The sequence below is a fragment of the Ranitomeya variabilis genome, chromosome 5 (assembly GCF_051348905.1).
Source record: "Ranitomeya variabilis isolate aRanVar5 chromosome 5, aRanVar5.hap1, whole genome shotgun sequence".
NCBI classification, from domain to species: Eukaryota; Metazoa; Chordata; class Amphibia; order Anura; family Dendrobatidae; genus Ranitomeya; species Ranitomeya variabilis.
This window is the reverse complement of record NC_135236.1, coordinates 690,668,100-690,689,122: the sequence shown is the minus strand read 5'-3', so window position 1 is coordinate 690,689,122 and position 21,023 is coordinate 690,668,100. Positions and strand designations below refer to the sequence as shown.

Below are 21,023 nucleotides of genomic sequence, written 5' to 3'. Positions count from 1 at the left end.
GTCTTGTGGAGGGGTAGAGTGAGATGGGGAAAGATGATGAATTCTGTTTTGTCCATGTTCAGTTTTAGAAAGTGAGCAGAAAAGAAAGCTGAAATAGCTGACAGACATTGTGGGATTCTGGTTAGTAGGGAGGTGATATTTGGTACAGAGAAGTAGATCTGTGTGTCATCAGCGTAGAGATGATACTGCAGACCGTGGGATTCTATGAGTCTTCCCAGGCCGAAGGTGTAGATGGAGAAGAGCAGGGGCCCTAGGACTGAGCCATGGGGAACACCAACAGACAGGGGGCGGGGTGAGGAGGTGGTGTGGGAGGAGACACTGAATGTTCGATCTGTTAGATATGACGAGATCCAGGATAGGGCCAGGTCTGTGATGCCAAGAGATGAGAGAATCTGTAGCAGGTCCACAGTGTCGAAGGCAGAAGACAGGTCCAGGAGAAAGGAGGCTAGAGCAGTGTCGCTTGCTCTTGGTGGTTAGTAGGTCGTTGGTGACTTTAGTTAGGGCAGTTTCAGTTGAGTGATGCGGTCAGAAGCCATATTGTAACCTGCAAAGAGGGGGCACGAGGAGAGGTGGGAGGACAGTTCAAGATGGACATACTGTTCCTGTAGTTTTGAGGCATAAGGGAGAAGAGATATCGGGCGTTAGCTAGACACAGAGGATGGGTCGAGGGAGGGATTTTTGAGGATGGTTGTAATTGAGGCATGTGTGAAGGATGAGAAGACACCATTTGTAAGTGAGAGGTTGAAGGGGTGTGTTTGGGTTGGGATGAAAACTGTCGAGGTTAGGGATGAGGTGGGATGGGAGCGGGTCAAGCGAGCAAGTGGGGAGATGTGATCTTGACAGGAGGGTGGAGAGCTGATCTTCTGTCATGGTGGAGAAGCAGGTTTTGGAGGAACAGGACTGAGCAGCTGAAAGGGGCATTGGGGGCCACGGGCCAACGTTTTCTCTGATGTTATTGATCTTCTGCATAAAGAAAGAAGCAAAGTCTTCAGCAGAAATGAGAGGAAATGGGGGAGGTGCTGGGGGACGGAATAGAGAATTGAAAGTGTTGAAAAGATGTTTAGGGTTGTGAAACAGGGAGGATATGAGAGATGAGAAGTAAGTTTGTTTTGCGGCAGTGAGCGTGGACTTGAAGCTGGCGAGGGACTGCTTGTATGTGATGAAGTGCTCCGCAGAATGGAATCTATTCCATCTCCACTCAGCAACCCTGGGAGCCCATCTCAGTTCTTTGGTCAGGCTGGTCAGCCAGGGCTGCCTGTTGATTGTACGAGTTTTTCTATGCGTGAGGGGAGCGGCAGATTGAAGTGTTGCTGTTATTGTGTTGCTATAGGAAGTAGCAGCAGCATCTGTGTCATGAAGGGAAGCTATGTCTGTAAGAGGGAGAAAGGACTCAGAGAGTGATTGTGAATTGAGGTTGCCATGAATATACACAGCTCTGCTACATCTCCTTGGTTTTGTAAATGACATGCCAGCTCAGAACACACACTTTCCGCCCCCCCATTAGGTTTGCTGGTCTAAACATACAGCTTTTTGGCCCCCTCAGTTTGTCTGTATAATTCTAAACCACACATCCCCCCTCCCTCAAGAATGTGTGTTGTGAAATTGGATTTTGGGCTCCCCCGGTGGCCACTGGTGGAATTGAACTGGTGTGCATCATCCCCTCTGTTCACCTGTTTCCATCAGGATGTGGGAGTCGCTATTTAACCTTGCTCCTCTGTCACTTCCATGCCGGTCAACATTGTAATCAGAAGCCTTTCTGTGCATGTTCCTGCTGCTAGACAACTCCCAGCTAAGTTGGACTTTTGTCCTCGTTTGTTTTTGCATTTTGTTCCAGTTCACTGCTGTAGTTTCGTTTCTGTGTCTGGAAAGCTCTTGTGATCTGAAATTGCCACTCTGATGTTATGAGTTAATACTAGAGTCTTAAAGTAATTTCAGGATGGTATTTTGATAGGGTTTTCAGCTGACCATGAAAGTGCCCTTTCTGTCTTCCTGCTATCTAGTAAGCGGACCTCAATTTTGCTAAACCTATTTTCATACTACGTTTGTCATTTCATCTAAAATCACCGCCAATATATGTGGGGGCCTCTGTCTGCCTATCGGGGAAACTTCTCTAGAGGTGAGCCAGGACTATATTTTCCTCTGCCAGGATTAGTTAGTCCTCCGGCCGGCGCTGGGCGTCTAGGGATAAAAAACGTAGGCAACGCTACCCGGCTACTGTTAGTTGTGCGGCAGGTTTAGTTCATGGTCAGTTTAGTTTCCATCCTTCCAAGAGCTAGTACTTATGTTTGCTGGGCTATGTTCTCTTGCCATTGAGAACCATAACAGTTTGACCGGCCCAAAAAAGGGTTAAATTAATTGACAGAGAAAGGAGAGAAAAGAGAAGTCTGCTGAAGATTTTTTTTTTTTTTTCCCCTTCCCTTCAGTTCTGAGTGTGCTTGTAATTGAATCTCTTGCAAGTCTGCCTATATTGCAGCCTTTCTCTCTCTCTCTCTCCTTCTAATCCTGGAATGGCTCTGTGTTCACCTGTTTAAAATGGATATTCAGAGTTTAGCTGCAGGTTTGAATAATCTCACCACGAAAGTTCAAAATTTACAAGATTTTGTTGTTCATGTTCCTATATCTGAACCTAGAATTCCTTTGCCTGAATTTTTCTCGGGGAATAGATCTTGCTTTCAAAATTTCAAAAATAATTGCAAGTTGTTTTTGTCCCTGAAATCTCGCTCTGCTGGAGATCCTGCTCAGCAGGTCAGGATTGTGATTTCCTTGCTCCGGGGCGACCCTCAGGATTGGGCTTTTGCATTGGCTCCAGGGGATCCTGCGTTGCTCAATGTGGATGCGTTTTTTCTGGCCTTGGGGTTGCTTTATGAGGAACCTCAGTTAGAGCTTCAGGCGGAAAAGGCCTTGATGTCCCTATCTCAGGGGCATGACGAAGCTGAAATATACTGCCAGAAATTCCGTAAATGGGCTGTGCTTACTCAGTGGAATGAGTGCGCCCTGGCGGCGAATTTCAGAGAGGGTCTCTCTGATGCCATTAAGGATGTTATGGTGGGGTTCCCTGTGCCTGCGGGTCTGAATGGGTCCATGACAATGGCTATCCAGATCGATAGGCGTCTGCGGGAGCGCAAACCTGTGCACCATTTGGCGGTGTCTACTGAGAAGACGCCAGAGAATATGCAATGTGATAGAATTCTGTCCAGAAGTGAACGGCAGAATTTAAGACGAAAAAATGGGTTGTGCTTCTATTGCGGTGATTCAACTCATGTTATATCAGCATGCTCTAAGCGTACTAAGAAGCTTGATAAGTCTGTTTCAATTGGCACTTTACAGTCTAAGTTTATTCTATCTGTGACCCTGATTTGTTCTTTATCATCTATTACCGCGGATGCCTATGTCGACTCTGGCGCCGCTTTGAGTCTTATGGATTGGTCCTTTGCCAAACGCTGTGGGTATGATTTGGAGCCTCTTGAAACTCCTATACCCCTGAGGGGGATTGACTCCACCCCATTGGCTAGTAATAAACCACAATACTGGACACAAGTAACTATGCGGATTAATCCGGATCATCAGGAGATTATTCGCTTTCTTGTGCTGTATAACCTACATGATGTGTTGGTGCTTGGATTGCCATGGCTGCAATCTCATAACCCAGTCCTTGACTGGAAAGCTATGTCTGTGTTAAGCTGGGGATGTAAGGGGAAGCATGGGGACGTACCTGTGGTTTCCATTTCATCATCTATTCCCTCTGAGATTCCTGAATTCTTGACTGAATATCGTGACGTTTTTGAAGAACCTAAGCTTGGTTCATTACCTCCGCACCGGGAGTGCGATTGTGCCATAGATTTGATTCCGGGTAGTAAATACCCTAAGGGTCGTTTATTTAATCTGTCTGTGCCTGAACATGCTGCTATGCGAGAATATATAAAGGAGTCCTTGGAAAAGGGACATATTCGTCCTTCGTCATCTCCCTTAGGAGCCGGTTTTTTCTTTGTGGCTAAGAAAGATGGCTCTTTGAGACCGTGTATTGATTATCGGCTTTTGAATAAAATCACGGTTAAATATCAATATCCGTTGCCACTGCTGACTGATTTGTTTGCTCGCATAAAGGGGGCCAAGTGGTTCTCTAAGATAGATCTCCGTGGGGCGTATAATTTGGTGCGAATTAAGCAGGGGGATGAGTGGAAGACCGCATTTAATACGCCCGAGGGCCACTTTGAGTATTTGGTGATGCCTTTTGGTCTTTCAAATGCCCCTTCAGTCTTTCAGTCCTTTATGCATGACATTTTCCGTGATTATTTGGATAAATTTATGATTGTGTATCTGGATGATATTTTGATTTTTTCGGATGACTGGGACTCTCATGTCCAGCAGGTCAGGAGGGTTTTTCAGGTTTTGCGGTCTAATTCCTTGTGTGTGAAGGGTTCTAAGTGCGTTTTTGGGGTTCAAAAGATTTCCTTTTTGGGATATATTTTTTCCCCCTCTTCCATCGAGATGGATCCTGTCAAGGTTCAGGCTATTTGTGATTGGACGCAACCCTCTTCTCTTAAGAGTCTTCAGAAATTTTTGGGCTTTGCTAACTTTTATCGTCGATTTATTGCTGGTTTTTCTGATGTTGTTAAACCATTGACTGATTTGACTAAGAAGGGTGCTGATGTTGCTGATTGGTCCCCTGCTGCTGTGGAGGCCTTTCGGGAGCTTAAGCGCCGCTTTTCTTCCGCCCCTGTGTTGCGTCAGCCTGATGTTGCTCTTCCTTTTCAGGTTGAGGTCGACGCTTCTGAAATCGGAGCTGGGGCAGTTTTGTCGCAGAGAAGTTCCGATTGTTCCGTGATGAGACCTTGTGCCTTTTTCTCGCGTAAATTTTCGCCCGCCGAGCGGAATTATGATGTTGGGAATCGGGAGCTTTTGGCCATGAAGTGGGCTTTTGAGGAGTGGCGTCATTGGCTTGAGGGGGCTAGACATCAGGTGGTGGTATTGACTGACCACAAAAATCTAATTTATCTTGAGTCCGCCAGACGCCTGAATCCTAGACAGGCGCGCTGGTCGTTGTTTTTCTCTCGGTTTAATTTTGTGGTGTCCTACCTGCCGGGTTCTAAGAATGTTAAGGCGGATGCCCTTTCTAGGAGTTTTGAGCCTGACTCCCCTGGTAACTCTGAACCTACAGGTATCCTTAAGGATGGAGTGATATTGTCTGCCGTTTCTCCAGACCTGCGGCGGGCCTTGCAGGAGTTTCAGGCGGATAGACCTGATCGTTGCCCACCTGGTAGACTGTTTGTTCCTGATGATTGGACCAGTAAAGTCATTTCTGAGGTTCATTCTTCTGCGTTGACAGGTCATCCTGGAATCTTTGGTACCAGGGATTTGGTGGCAAGGTCCTTCTGGTGGCCTTCCCTGTCTCGAGATGTGCGAGGCTTTGTGCAGTCTTGTGACGTTTGTGCTCGGGCCAAGCCTTGTTGTTCTCGGGCTAGTGGATTGTTGTTGCCCTTGCCTATCCCGAAGAGGCCCTGGACACACATCTCGATGGATTTTATTTCGGATCTTCCTGTTTCTCAGAAGATGTCTGTCATCTGGGTGGTGTGTGACCGTTTCTCTAAGATGGTCCATTTGGTTCCCCTGCCTAAGTTGCCTTCTTCTTCCGAGTTGGTTCCTCTGTTTTTTCAAAATGTGGTCCGTTTGCATGGTATTCCGGAGAATATCGTTTCTGACAGAGGAACCCAATTCGTGTCTAGATTTTGGCGAGCATTCTGTGCTAGGATGGGCATAGATTTGTCTTTCTCGTCTGCTTTCCATCCTCAGACTAATGGCCAGACCGAGCGGACGAATCAGACCTTGGAGACATATTTGAGGTGTTTTGTGTCTGCAGATCAGGATGATTGGGTTGCTTTTTTGCCTTTAGCGGAGTTTGCCCTCAATAATCGGGCCAGCTCTGCCACCTTGGTGTCTCCTTTTTTCTGTAATTCGGGGTTTCATCCTCGATTTTCTTCTGGTCAGGTGGAATCTTCGGATTGTCCTGGAGTGGATGCTGTGGTGGAGAGGTTGCATCAGATTTGGGGGCAGGTAGTAGACAATTTGAAGTTGTCCCAGGAGAAGACTCAGCTTTTTGCCAACCGCCGGCGTCGGGTTGGTCCTCGGCTTTGTGTTGGGGACTTGGTGTGGTTGTCTTCTCGTTTTGTCCCTATGAGGGTTTCTTCTCCTAAGTTTAAGCCTCGGTTCATCGGCCCGTACAAGATATTGGAGATTCTTAACCCTGTGTCCTTCCGTTTGGACCTCCCTGCATCTTTTTCTATTCATAATGTTTTTCATCGGTCATTGTTGCGCAGGTATGAGGTACCGGTTGTGCCTTCCGTTGAGCCTCCTGCTCCGGTGTTGGTTGAGGGCGAGTTGGAGTACGTTGTGGAAAAAATCTTGGACTCCCGTGTTTCCAGACGGAAACTCCAGTATCTGGTCAAATGGAAGGGATACGGTCAGGAGGATAATTCTTGTGTGACTGCCTCTGATGTTCATGCCTCCGATCTGGTCCGTGCCTTTCATAGGGCTCATCCTGATCGCCCTGGTGGTTCTGGTGAGGGTTCGGTGCCCCCTCCTTGAGGGGGGGGTACTGTTGTGAAATTGGATTTTGGGCTCCCCCGGTGGCCACTGGTGGAATTGAACTGGTGTGCATCATCCCCTCTGTTCACCTGTTTCCATCAGGATGTGGGAGTCGCTATTTAACCTTGCTCCTCTGTCACTTCCATGCCGGTCAACATTGTAATCAGAAGCCTTTCTGTGCATGTTCCTGCTGCTAGACAACTCCCAGCTAAGTTGGACTTTTGTCCTCGTTTGTTTTTGCATTTTGTTCCAGTTCACTGCTGTAGTTTCGTTTCTGTGTCTGGAAAGCTCTTGTGATCTGAAATTGCCACTCTGATGTTATGAGTTAATACTAGAGTCTTAAAGTAATTTCAGGATGGTATTTTGATAGGGTTTTCAGCTGACCATGAAAGTGCCCTTTCTGTCTTCCTGCTATCTAGTAAGCGGACCTCAATTTTGCTAAACCTATTTTCATACTACGTTTGTCATTTCATCTAAAATCACCGCCAATATATGTGGGGGCCTCTGTCTGCCTATCGGGGAAACTTCTCTAGAGGTGAGCCAGGACTATATTTTCCTCTGCCAGGATTAGTTAGTCCTCCGGCCGGCGCTGGGCGTCTAGGGATAAAAAACGTAGGCAACGCTACCCGGCTACTGTTAGTTGTGCGGCAGGTTTAGTTCATGGTCAGTTTAGTTTCTGTCATGATCTCTGCAGGCAGAGATCATAGCAAGCCTATAGAGGGACAAGCTCTCGGAAGATGGAACTATACTGACCATGAACTAAGCCTGCCGCGCAACTAGAAATAGCCAGGTAGCATTTCCTATTTATCGCTAGATTCCCAGCTCTGGCCTAAGACCTAAATAGCTAGCAGAGGGAAATATAAGACCTGGCTCACCTCTAGAGAAATATTCCAAAGAAGACAGTAGCCCCCCACATATAATGACGGTGAGTTCAGATGAAACAACAAACGCAGCAGGAAAATAGTCTTAGCAAATTTGAGGTCCGCTTACTAGATAGCAGAAGACAGATAGTATACTTTCATGGTCAGCAGAAAAACACTAACAAAACACCATCCAGAGATTACCTTAAACTCTGGCATTAACTCATAACGCCAGAGTAGCAATCCCTGATCAACGAGAGCTTTCCAGACACAGTAACAAAACTTCAGCTGTGAACTGGAACAAATAGGCAAAACAAAACATGGACAAAAGTCCAACTTAACTAGTAGTAGTCTAGAAGCAGGAACAAGCACTGAGAGGCATCAGATAACATTGTTGACCGGCAAGAAACCACCAGAGAAATGAGCTTAAATAGCGACACCCACTACTGATGGAACCAGGTGAAACAGGAAAGAGGATGACAAGTCCAATTCCACAAGCGGCCACCGGGGGAGCCCAGAATCCAAATTCACAACAGTACCCCCCCCTCAAGGAGGGGGCACCGAACCCTCACCAGATCCACCAGGGCGACCAGGATGAGCCCTATGGAAGGCACGAACAAGATCAGAAGCATGAACATCAGATGCATTGACCCACGAATTATCCTCCTGGCCGTAACCCTTCCAGTTGACCAGATACTGGAGTCTCCGTCTGGAAACACGAGAGTCCAAAATTTTCTCCACAACGTACTCCAACTCACCCTCAACCAACACCGGAGCAGGAGGCTCAACTGAAGGTACCACAGGTACCTCATACCTGCGCAATAACGACCGATGAAAAACGTTATGAATGGAAAAGGACGCAGGGAGGTCCAAACGGAAAGAAACAGGATTAAGAATCTCCAATATTCTATAAGGGCCGATGAACCGAGGTTTAAACTTAGGAGAAGAGACCCTCATAGGGACAAAACGAGAAGACAACCACACCAAATCTCCAACACAAAGCCGAGAACCAACACGACGATGACGGTTGGCAAAACGCTGAGTCTTCTCCTGGGACAACTTCAAATTGTCCATAACCTGCCCCCAGATGTGATGCAATCTCTCCACCACCGCATCGACTCCAGGACAATCCGAGGATTCCACCTGACCGGAGGAAAATCGAGGGTGAAACCCCGAATTACAGAAAAACGGGGACACCAAGGTGGAAGAGCTGGCCCGATTATTGAGGGCGAACTCTGCCAATGGCAAAAAAGCAACCCAATCATCCTGGTCAGCAGAGACAAAACACCTCAGATATGTCTCCAGGGTCTGATTAGTCCGCTCGGTCTGGCCATTAGTCTGAGGGTGAAAAGCAGATGAAAAAGACAAATCTATGCCCATCCTAGCACAGAATGCCCGCCAAAATCTAGACACAAATTGGGTACCTCTGTCAGAAACAATATTCTCAGGAATACCGTGCAATCGGACAACATTCTGAAAAAACAGAGGAACCAACTCAGAAGAAGAAGGCAACTTGGGCAGAGGAACCAAATGGACCATTTTAGAGAAACGGTCACAGACCACCCAGATGACAGACATCTTCTGGGAAACAGGCAGATCTGAAATAAAATCCATCGAGATGTGTGTCCAAGGCCTCTTAGGAATAGGCAAGGGCAACAGCAGTCCGCTAGCCCGAGAACTACAAGACTTGGCCCGAGCACAAACGTCACATGACTGCACAAAGACTCGCACATCTCGTGACAGGGAAGGCCACCAGAAGGATCTTGCCACCAAATCCCTGGTACCAAAAATTCCGGGATGACCTGCCAATGCAGAAGAATGTACCTCAGAGATGACTCTGCTGGTCCAATCATCCGGAACAAACAGTCTATCAGGCGGACAACGATCCGGTCTATCCGCCTGAAACTCTTGCAAGGACCGCCGCAGATCAGGAGAAACGGCCGACAAAATTACTCCCTCCCTAAGGATACCTGTGGGTTCAGAATTACCAGGAGAGTCCGGGTCAAAACTCCTAGAAAGGGCATCTGCCTTAACATTCTTAGAACCCGGTAGGTATGACACCACAAAATCAAAGCGAGAAAAAAATAAAGACCAGCGCGCCTGTCTAGGATTCAGGCGTCTGGCAGTCTCAAGATAAATCAAATTTTTGTGGTCAGTCAATACCACCACCTGATGCCTAGCCCCCTCGAGCCAATGGCGCCACTCCTCAAACGCCCACTTCATGGCCAAAAGCTCCCGATTCCCAACATCATAATTCCGCTCTGCGGGCGAAAATTTGCGAGAAAAGAAGGCACAAGGCCTAATGACGGAGCAGTCGGAACCTTTCTGCGACAACACTGCCCCAGCTCCGATCTCCGAAGCGTCAACCTCAACCTGAAAAGGCAGATTCACATCAGGCTGACGCAACACAGGGGCAGAGGCAAAACGGCGCTTAAGCTCCTGAAAGGCCTCTACAGCATGAGGGGACCAATTAGCAACATCAGCGCCTTGTCTGGTCAAATCAGTCAGTGGTTTAACGACATCCGAAAAACCAGCAATAAATCGGCGGTAAAAGTTGGCAAAGCCCAAAAATCTCTGAAGACCCTTAAGAGAGGAGGGCTGAGTCCAGTCACAAATAGCTTGCACCTTGACGGGATCCATCTCAATGGAAGAGGGAGAAAAAATATACCCCAAAAAGGAAATTTTCTGGACCCCAAAAACGCACTTAGACCCCTTCACACATAAAGAATTAGACCGCAGAACCTGAAAAACTCTCCTGACCTGCTGGACATGAGAGTCCCAGTCATCAGAAAAAATCAGAATATCATCCAGATATATTATCATAAATTTATCCAGAAAATCGCGGAAAATATCATGCATAAAAGACTGGAAAACTGAAGGGGCATTAGAAAGACCAAAAGGCATGACCAAATACTCAAAGTGGCCCTCGGGCGTATTAAATGCGGTCTTCCACTCATCCCCCTGCCTGATCCGCACCAAATTATACGCCCCACGAAGATCAATTTTAGAGAACCACTTAGCACCCTCTATACGAGCAAACAAATCAGTAAGCAATGGCAATGGGTATTGATACTTAACAGTGATCTTATTCAGAAGCCGATAATCAATACATGGTCTCAAAGAGCCGTCTTTTTTTGAGACAAAGAAAAACCCAGCTCCCAAGGGAGAAGAAGATGGACGAATATGTCCCTTTTCCAAAGACTCCTTTATATATTCCCGCATAGCAGCATGTTCCGGCACAGACAGATTAAACAAACGACCCTTGGGATATTTACAACCCGGTATCAAATCTATGGCACAATCGCACTCACGGTGCGGAGGTAACGACCCAAGCTTGGGTTCGTCAAAGACGTCTTGATAATCAGAGAGGAACTCAGGGACTTCAGAGGGAATGGACGACGAAATAGAAACCAAAGGTAAGTCCCCATGAATACCCTTACATCCCCAGCTCAACACAGACATTGCTCTCCAGTCCAAGACTGGGTTGTGAGACTGCAACCATGGCAATCCCAGTACCAAATCGTCATGTAAATTATACAGCACCAGGAAACGAATAATCTCCTGGTGATCCGGATTGATACGCATGGTTACTTGTGTCCAGTATTGTGGTTTATTATTAGCCAATGGGGTGGAGTCAATCCCCTTCAGAGGAATAAGAGTCTCCAAAGGCTCTAAATCAAAACCACAACGATTGGCAAAGGACCAATCCATAAGACTCAGAGCGGCGCCAGAGTCAACATAGGCGTCCGTGGCAATGGATGACAAAGAGCAAATCAGGGTTACAGACAAAATAAACTTAGACTGAATGGTGCCAATGGAAACAGACTTATCAAGCTTCTTTGTACGCCTAGAGCATGCTGATATAACATGAGTAGAATCCCCACAATAGAAACACAATCCATTCTTCCGTCTAAAATTCTGTCGCTCGCTCCTGGACAGAATTCTATCACACTGCATACTTTCTGGCGTCTTTTCCATAGACACCGCCAGATGGTGCACCGGTTTGCGCTCCCGCAGACGTCTATCAATCTGAATAGCCATTGTCATGGACTCATTCAGACCTGCAGGCACAGGGAACCCCACCATAACATCCTTAACGGCATCAGAGAGACCTTCTCTGAAAGTTGCCGCCAAGGCGCACTCATTCCACTGAGTAAGCACAGACCATTTACGGAATTTTTGGCAGAAAACTTCAGCTTCGTCTTGCCCCTGAGATAGTGCCATCAAAGTTTTTTCTGCCTGAAGTTCCAAATGAGGTTCCTCATAAAGCAAGCCCAAGGCCAGAAAAAACGCATCCACATCGCGTAACGCAGGATCCCCTGCTGGCAATGAGAAGGCCCAATCTTGAGGGTCACCCCTGAGCAAGGAAATCACAATCCTAACCTGCTGAGCAGGGTCTCCAGCTGAACGAGACTTCAGGGACAAATAAAGCTTACAATTATTTCGGAAATTCTGGAAGCTAGCTCTATTCCCTGTGAAGAACTCCGGCAAAGGAATTCTCGGCTCAGATACCGGAGCATGTACCACAAAATCTTGTAAATTTTGTACTTTCGTGATGAGATTATTCAAACCCGCAGTTACACTCTGGAGATCCATTATTGTCAGGTGCACACAGAGCCAAACAGAGATTAGGAGGAGAGAGAGAAAAAAAAGACTGCAGCAAGGCAGACTGGAGGAAAAAAAAAAAAAATTCCAGCAGACTTCTTATAACTCTCCTTTCTCAACCTGGGTCTTTAACACTTTATTGGCCGGTCAAACTGTCATGATCTCTGCAGGCAGAGATCATAGCAAGCCTATAGAGGGACAAGCTCTCGGAAGATGGAACTATACTGACCATGAACTAAGCCTGCCGCGCAACTAGAAATAGCCAGGTAGCATTTCCTATTTATCGCTAGATGCCCAGCTCTGGCCTAAGACCTAAATAGCTAGCAGAGGGAAATATAAGACCTGGCTCACCTCTAGAGAAATATTCCAAAGAAGACAGTAGCCCCCCACATATAATGACGGTGAGTTCAGATGAAACAACAAACGCAGCAGGAAAATGGTCTTAGCAAATTTGAGGTCCGCTTACTAGATAGCAGAAGACAGATAGTATACTTTCATGGTCAGCAGAAAAACACTAACAAAACACCATCCAGAGATTACCTTAAACTCTGGCATTAACTCATAACGCCAGAGTAGCAATCCCTGATCAACGAGAGCTTTCCAGACACAGTAACAAAACTTCAGCTGTGAACTGGAACAAATAGGCAAAACAAAACATGGACAAAAGTCCAACTTAACTAGTAGTAGTCTAGAAGCAGGAACAAGCACTGAGAGGCATCAGATAACATTGTTGACCGGCAAGAAACCACCAGAGAAATGAGCTTAAATAGCGACACCCACTACTGATGGAACCAGGTGAAACAGGAAAGAGGATGACAAGTCCAATTCCACAAGCGGCCACCGGGGGAGCCCAGAATCCAAATTCACAACAAGTTTCCATCCTTCCAAGAGCTAGTACTTATGTTTGCTGGGCTATGTTCTCTTGCCATTGAGAACCATAACAAATGTGTGTGAGAGTCCACTTCTCCTTGTCCCATGCTATACAGCTCTGTAACCTGAGACACTAGTGTGCCACAGAGCAGCTTGAGAAAACTGGTTAAAGGTAGTTCCATAAAGGAACATTTTCTTTGTTCTTGCAAACTTTCATATAATGGCACCGATTATTGATATAGGGGTGAAATTTACATTTTTGGCACCTGCATCAGTAGAGCTACCCTCCCGTGCGTTTTTGAAGTTCAGCACCTACCAGAACCTGAGAAATGCATTACTGCTTACCCGGGTCACATAGCCAAGTCATTTTTGGACTTAAATGAACGGCAATCTCATGCTCGGGAGAATGATAGTTTTGGCATTCTTCTACAAGGTTCCCATCCTGAGTTGTGGCCGATGTAACGTTTTTCATAACTTCCAAAAGGGAGTGCATGTCATAGCTCCGCCCACTCAGTGAGGTTATGAAGCACAGGGTATAACATTGATCAGTAGTTATATCGCCCTCACTGCAGTGTGCCCAATAGTCAGTACATAGCAAGGCAGCCTTTCTGGTGACTATTTATCCTAGGTGCAGTTCCCTGACTGACCTAAGGGTAAGGCGGGCCCCAGAGAGCTGCAAGTTCCAAACTGGAACTGAGAAGTGGGATATAAATAAATCCCTGAAGAAAGAACTGGGGCAACCAAACACCCCTTGTTCACGACAGAGGTGTTTGAGATTTCTGCGAGGGTGAGTGAGTTTGTGGAGTGGGGGTTGTGCACTAGGAGAGGAGAGGGAAGAGAATGTCAGTAAGTTGTGGTCAGACAGGTGGAGGGGTGAGTTAGTGAGATTAGTAAGGGAACAGAGGTGGGTGAAGATAAGGTCCAGCGGGTGACCATCTTTGTGACTGGCCACGGGGGACCATTGAGTGAGGCCAAAGGAGGCAGTGAGCTATAAAAGTTTAGAGGCAGCTGGGGTGGAAGTGTAAATGGGGATGTTGACGTCACCCATGATGATAGTGAGCATGTCAGCAGAGAGGAAATTAAGTAGCCAGGTGGTGAAGTGGTCAATAAAAGTGGACATGGCTAGTTCTGGGGGGTGGGAGAAGACAGCCAGCTGGAGGTTGGAGGGGGAATAGATGCGGGTGGAATTTACCTCACATGAGGAAAGAGTGGTGGAGAGTGGTAGCAGAATTGGGGTAAAGGAGCAGGTATCAGACAGGAGCAAGCCAACTCCTCCACCACGTTTGTTGTTGGTGCAAGGGGTGTGAGAGAGAATGAATCCGCCAAAAGAAAGTGCAGCTGCAGAGGCTGAGTCAGGAGGGGTGAGCCAGGTGTCAGTGATGCCAAGGAAGGAGTTTGTTGGTGATAAAGAGGTCATGGATAAATGACAGTTTATTACAGACAGAGCGTTTGTTCCATAGTGCTCTAGGTAGGAGAACCGTGAAGTGGGGGCTGGATAAATGGGTATGAGGCGATCATGATTGCAAAAGCTTGTAGAGGATCATGGCAGGGTGTTAGGAATGAGTGTGGGCATGTGTTGAGGAGGGCCAGGATTTGGGGATACATCGCCAGCAATGAGGAACAGCAGACAGAGCGTTAGAAGGTGGGAGCAGGATAGGACATGATGTGGCCGTGTGTGTCTGGAGAAAAAGGATTATATGCAGAGGAACAGTTGTGAGAAGGAGGTGAGATGGCTGGGGAGGATGGTGGGAGGAATAGGTGGGAGGAATACAGGAGATAGGAAAAAATAGAGTAGTATGGGGGTGAAAGTGAAAAGAAACCGTAACATTGTAGTGGTTTTCGATTATTTTACCTTACAGTCAATTCCAGTCCAATTCTAGTCTAATTCAAAGTAGTGTAATTAGAAATCTGTAATTTGAAAGATGCGTGGAGTAGACTACGTCTGGATCAGACACATGGCTCTTAATATATATCATCTGAATGCAGTGCAATGGTTTCCCCGCACTTCTTGATTTCCATGGACTGGTGCGATCCAAATATCAGAGCAAACTCTGCCATGCAGATATTTTATCTGCTCTGATTTACAGCTCACTGGTGGCACATTGGACACAGTAGAGTAACTAGAGTCTGATCGACCCCTGTGCAAAATTTTGACATGGGGGCCCCCAATGCTGTATGTTGGTCAAATGTACGGACTCTTGTAGCATTCTAAATCCTATAATAACTGTAGAAAAGCCAGGTAGGACTGGATTAAATTCTAGCACTGCAGGTCTTAATTAGATGCACCTGGCTAGCTTTGACTAAGATCCAGTAAATGGGTTCACCTTGTGTCAGTCTGCTTGGGGTTGAGCAGAGTGGAGAGTGTTGAAGTTGGTGAGTGATCAGCCAAAATGTGAGCTGTAGATGGGAGAGAGATAAGCCAAGGTTTCACACAGATCAGCTAGGAAAGCTGAGTAGTCTGTGGGTTGGAGCTACAGAGAACCGTGCGGAAGCTGAAGTCTGTTGAGTGTGAACTGTGCATGGAATTGAACACTTCAGGCTGAAGATGATATCGAGACTGGTAGGATCATGCTTCTTCTGTTTTTAAAGTTTGATCCGGGACAAAGGAATGGACTCTGTTGGGATGAGCCGCACTCACATATGTGTGTCTGCTGAATGAACTGTTTATTTGCTTTTTTACCTTTGTGAGCAAAATAGGCTGTTTTGATTTTGGATTCCTTGGAGTTTTTTGAAACCAATAAAACTGCATTGCCTGTGTGAACGCTACGTAATGCCTACTTGAAAGCGTGTATCCATACAGGACTTACATTTTGCCACCCACCCATCTGCTTTGAGCAGTAATGTCCCTTATCCTGTAGTAATGTTGCCCATCCTTATACATATGTCCCCAGTCGTGGTATATACTGTATGTCTCCCATCCTAGAATCTTAGCGTTGGAAGGGACCTCCGTGGTCCTCGTGTCCAACCCCCTCAATGCAGGATTCACTAAACCATCTCAGTCCATCCTCTGTGTGAAGACTTCCATTGTAGGAGAACTCGTCACCACCTCTCGTGGCTGCCTGTTCCACTCATCTCAGTATGCTGTATATGTTCCCCATCCTAGGTCCATCATGTATTAGGGGTACAGCTGGTATCTAGGCCTTCTCGTCCCTTATATTAATGTATAGTTGGTATCTGGCCTTCTCCCCTGATATATCAGGGGTACAGCTGGTTTCCGGACCTTTTCCTCCTATATATCAAGGGTACAGCTGGTATCCACCCTTCCCCTCCCATATGTCAGTGGTACAGCTGATATCTGTGCCATCTCCTCTCATTTATTAGGGGTACAGCTGGTATCCAGGCCTTCTCCTCCTATATATCAGGGGAACAGATCATATCCGAGCCTTCTCCTCCTTTATTTCAGGGGTGCAGCTGTTATACGGACCATCTCCTCCCATATATCAGGGGTTGAGCTTAGGGTTAGGGTTAACCCTAAGGTATCCAACCTTCTCCTCAGCGGTATAGCTGGTATCCAAGCATTTTCCTCCTATATATCAGGGGTACAGCTGGTATCCGAGCATTTCCCTCCTATATATCAGGGGTACAGCTGGTATCCGAGCATTTTCCTCCTATATATCAGGGGTACAGCTGGTATCCGAGCATTTTCCTCCTATATATCAGGGGTGCAGCTGGTATCCAGCCCTTCCCCTCCATATATCAGGGGTACAGCTGGTATCCAGACCTTCTCTTCCCTTAGGCTGGGTTCATACTGCGTTAACGCAAGTGCCGAAATGCGATCGCGCCAGCGCAGATAGAGCTAGCAGATGCTCTATCTGCGCTAGTGGTGACGGACCCGGAAACACTGCAGCCCTCATCCAATGGTCCGTCACAGAATGACGGCACATCTCTAGCGCATGCACATTATGGCATGCGTTGGAGATGCGCCCGAAATAGGGGTTAATGGCAGCGTTAACGGACTGCGTTACTCGTTATGCCGCGGTGTAACGCAGTCTAACGGACTGCCATAACGCAGTATGAACCCAGCCTTATATTAGGTGTACAGCTGGTATCTAGGCCTTTTCCTCCATTTATCATGGTTACAACCTTTTTGTATCTGATACTACTTCTAGGAATCGGCCATGTTTCATGTGAAGGTGACAGAGGAGAACCTGATTGTGATCTCACTGGAGGATTCTGATGTAAAGTCTTCATCCTCGGCGTATGTAGTGAAGATCACAGGAGAATCTAAGAATTACTTCTTCCAGTTTGAGGAGTTTAACAGCTCGTTACCGGATCCTGTGAAGTTTAATGCCAGTTACCATGGACTTTATTACATCATCACATTAATGGTAATAAATGCCAACCTGGCATCAAGACCAGCAAGATCTGTGACAGTTCTGACCAGTAAGTATGTCCGCCACTGTAAAAGGGGAACGGGTGAAAAAAAAGTGCTTTGTCATAGAAAATATTAAGATCCCTAAAGCCACTAGTGAGTGGTCCTTGACCCCCTCCCTCACACAGAATTTCAGTAGGAAAAAGAGCTTACATTCTTAGTCTCCTAGAAATAGAATTGCACAATGGACATAGGGAAGTGGGTAAATTACGTATACTTGGGAAGTGACAAATCTAATTAAAATCCCTTTTGAAGCCAAGTATCCCTATAGGGTACATGTAATTAGACAGGAAATAGCTTTCCTGGGACTGAGATAAAAAAGGACATGTGTTTACCCATAAATAGAGAAGTGGATATGTCGCCTTTGTCCCCAGGAAAGACACCCTGAGGTGTTCCCTTCAGGAGAAATGTTACATCTACAACCAGACACAGAGGCACTGGTGGAAAATTATGAATATGGGGGTTTATATAACTCTGATATTAATGGAAGATACATTTTCAATTTAAGGACTAATCGGAAAGAATATGCATATTTTTTCGTAATTGTGCCATCTGCCTATAAGCCCCAAATCAATAGTAACCAGATCCCTGACACCAGCTATATCATGTTTACTATCTTTTGAAAGGTAAAATTCAGATAAAAAATATGGCGTTGATCCTGAACTTCTGCAGTCGTCTGGAGTGAAGATATCATTAATGTTGGGAATTTCATAAAATCATGAAGGGCTGGGAACATCCCACAACCCGGCCCACGTGAGGTCAGCAAGTGGGGAGGCGTGGATGTAACTTAGGTGCTGATAAAAAGTCAAGATGAATTATAATCTGTGACCAATGCTAAGGAAGATAGTGTCACGATTCACACCGTGACTGTCAAGATCCCTTAGCCGCTGCCCACAATATGTCACGGATTGGGGTGACTTTAGACCAGCAGACGGCTATCACATGTGCAGGGGGGCTTATCCTAGTTATCCCTCCACTGCCACAATGTGATGAAAAAAAAAACACACGAGGCTATTGACCTCTTAGTTTACAGCAGGGGCTTATTTTAGGTATCCCACTGCTCTTCAATATACCATGAACTGCAGGGATTTGTGTATCCCGCTTACAGTTCCACTTAAACCTTGCAGCTCTCTGGCGCCCCCCTTTCTGTCAGGTCAGATTAGGTACTGCACCTAGGGTGATTAGTCGCCAGAAACGCTGCCTGCTATGTACTGGCTATTGGGTGCACTGCAGCGACGCGATAACTACTCCCACTCAGGCAGGAACAATAATTATCAAGCCGCAGTCGCTACAGTGACCCCCAAAAGCCTGCACACGGTCGCTGCCACCAGCTCCAATTGAACGGGTCTGGAGCTAACCCCAAAACAGTAGCGTAATTCCCTTCAGAGACAGGGTACGGTTTAGGGCAGGAAGAACGAACTAGTATTAAATATTATACCCCATAAATGATTTTTAGGCAGTGTTTATAAAATATTTTACAAAGATGTTACAAATGAGACAATTGCCAATATGTACAAGGTAATTATAAAAATAAAAGGATTAAATGAAGAAAAGGTAACACTCACATATTCTCAGATCATTGCATTGCAGGCAACAGGCTATGAGAGCTTTCCATCTATCCCAGTGCATTTGCACTCGCAGTCTGGTCGCTTCAGGTAAAAACTCACAACTCCCCCCCTGGAAGCCTGCCAGCAACTTTATAACCTACAGCCTGTGACCTCACAGAAAGGGCTGGTTTTTCCAACCCCTCCTACTTCTTCAGTATTACTCACTGGGCATTAAATATATCTGATGCCCGTAACTTCGCTACAGAACATAAAATAATCGCACCATACCCATCATTCATCTCGTAGTATCGTGGGCATTCCGATGAGATCAAATATGTCCTATTTGTCACGCACACTGACAGAGAAATCCCTACCTCTGTACCAGATGGAGCTAGAAACTGATGCTTAGAGTGAGGGGTAGATCCATCGAGGAAGAATAAGAATATATATTTTCGTGTCCATAACTTAAACGGTTTGCATAATATCTTCCAAAAACAGAACAAAGAACTTCCATGCGTTCTAGAAGTTTCTCTAACAGTTCCGGCTAACACAAATTTCCCTTGCAGCTATGCCAGTCGTAAATACCTTTCGTCAATAAAACTCCCCCACAAGGCAAGCTCTTCTACACAGACAGCTAGAAACACAGGGAAGGAAAGAGAACCAGAGAGAGGGGGGTTTAGCCCCCGCATGCTAGCAAGAAAACTAACTTATGATATTTCATACCATATCGTGACACCTCCCCCTTTTTGCGTGCGCTACAGCGGCAGAACCTCTCGGTATGCCTCCATGCGCACCTCCGTGGGCTCACCCTGGCAGGAGAGTCCATCCGCATTCCCATGCTCTTTGCCCGCTTTGTGTTTAATGGTGAAGTCGAATTGCTGAAGGGCAAGGCTCCAGCGTAGCAACCTGCCATTGGTTCCGCACTGGTGCTTAGCCAGCGCAGAGGGTTGTGGTCGGTCACCACGGTGAAGGTGCGACCGTACAAGTAGGGCTGCAAGCGCTGCAGGGCCCAGACTATGGCCAGGCACTCCTTCTCAATGGTGGAGTAGGCCACTTCCCTCGGCAAAAGTTTCCGGCTCAGGTACAACACGGGGTGCTCTTGGTCCTCCGAGTCAACCTGGCTGAGCACAGCACCAAGGCCAAACTCACTGGCGTCGGTCTGTACCAAGAACGGTCGACTGCTGTCGACTGCTTTCAACACAGGGGCGTTGCACAGTGCTGTTTTCAACGCCTGGAAGGCCCCCTCACAGCCATCTGTCCAGTTGACGATGTGGGGTAGCTTCTTCCTGGTGAGGTCCGTCAAAGGTTTTGCCAGGCTACTATAGTGCTGAACGAAGCGCCTATAGTACCCTGCAGTGCCCAGGAAGGACATCACATGTTTCTTGGTCCTGGGAGTGGGCCAGTTCACGATCACGCCCACTTTGTCAGGCTCTGGTTTTAGGGTGTTTCCGCCTACCCGGTGCCCCAGGTAGTGAACCTCCTTCATGCCCATCTGGCACTTTCCCGGCTTGATAGTCAGGCCTGCTTGGTGAATTCGCCTGAGCACCTCCTCGAGATGCTGCAGGTGTTCATCCCAGGAGGGACTGAAGATGGCAATGTCATCTAAGTACGCCACAGCGTACTTCTCCAGTCCCTGAAGCAGGAGATTGACCATCCGCTGGAAAGTGGCAGGGGCATTCTTCATGCCGAAGGGCATGACCGTGGACTCGTACAGTCCAAAGGGTGTGATAAAGGCGGACTTCTCCTGCGCCTCGGGGCTCAGGGGAATCTGCCAGTATCCGCGACTCAGATCCATGATTGTCAGGTATTTTGCGCCAGCTAACTTCTCAAGCAGCTCCTCGATGCGCGGCATTGGGTGCGCGTCAGAGGCGGTAATGGCGTTGAGCCCCCTGTAGTCCACGCAGAACCGGGTGGTCCGGTCCTTCTTTGGCACGAGAACTACAGGTGAGGCCCACGCGCTCTTTGACCGTCGAATCACCCCCAGCTGTAACATCTCATCGATCTCCTGGCGCATAATCTGCTGCACCTGGTCAGAGATTCGATAGGGTGTTCGCCGTAGTGGGGCGTGATTCCCGGTGTCCACCTCATGGACGGCTAACTCAGTCCTTCCAGGCCGGTTGGAGAACACGACCCGGAAGGGTTCCAGCATGGTTTGCAACTGCAACCGCTGTGGTTCATCTAGCGAGG

The 21,023-nt window shown here is 47.1% G+C and overlaps 1 protein-coding gene across 4 annotated transcripts in view; it reads left to right on the top strand.

Moving 5' to 3' along the window:
• PTPRO (protein tyrosine phosphatase receptor type O) overlaps nt 1–21,023 on the top strand; it is a 555,000-nt gene that overhangs the window by 7,816 nt on the left and 526,161 nt on the right. For 3 of the 4 annotated variants that reach the window (XR_013215987.1, XM_077267279.1, XM_077267278.1), the window contains exon 2: nt 17,027–17,300. The exons of the other annotated variant lie outside the window; for it this stretch is intronic. Coding sequence is in view for 2 of the 3 variants with exons in the window: in XM_077267279.1 (XP_077123394.1) it covers nt 17,027–17,300 (274 nt within the window). In the remaining variant the exon portion in view is untranslated. The remainder of the gene's footprint in view (nt 1–17,026; nt 17,301–21,023) is intronic. 4 annotated transcript variants of the gene reach the window in all.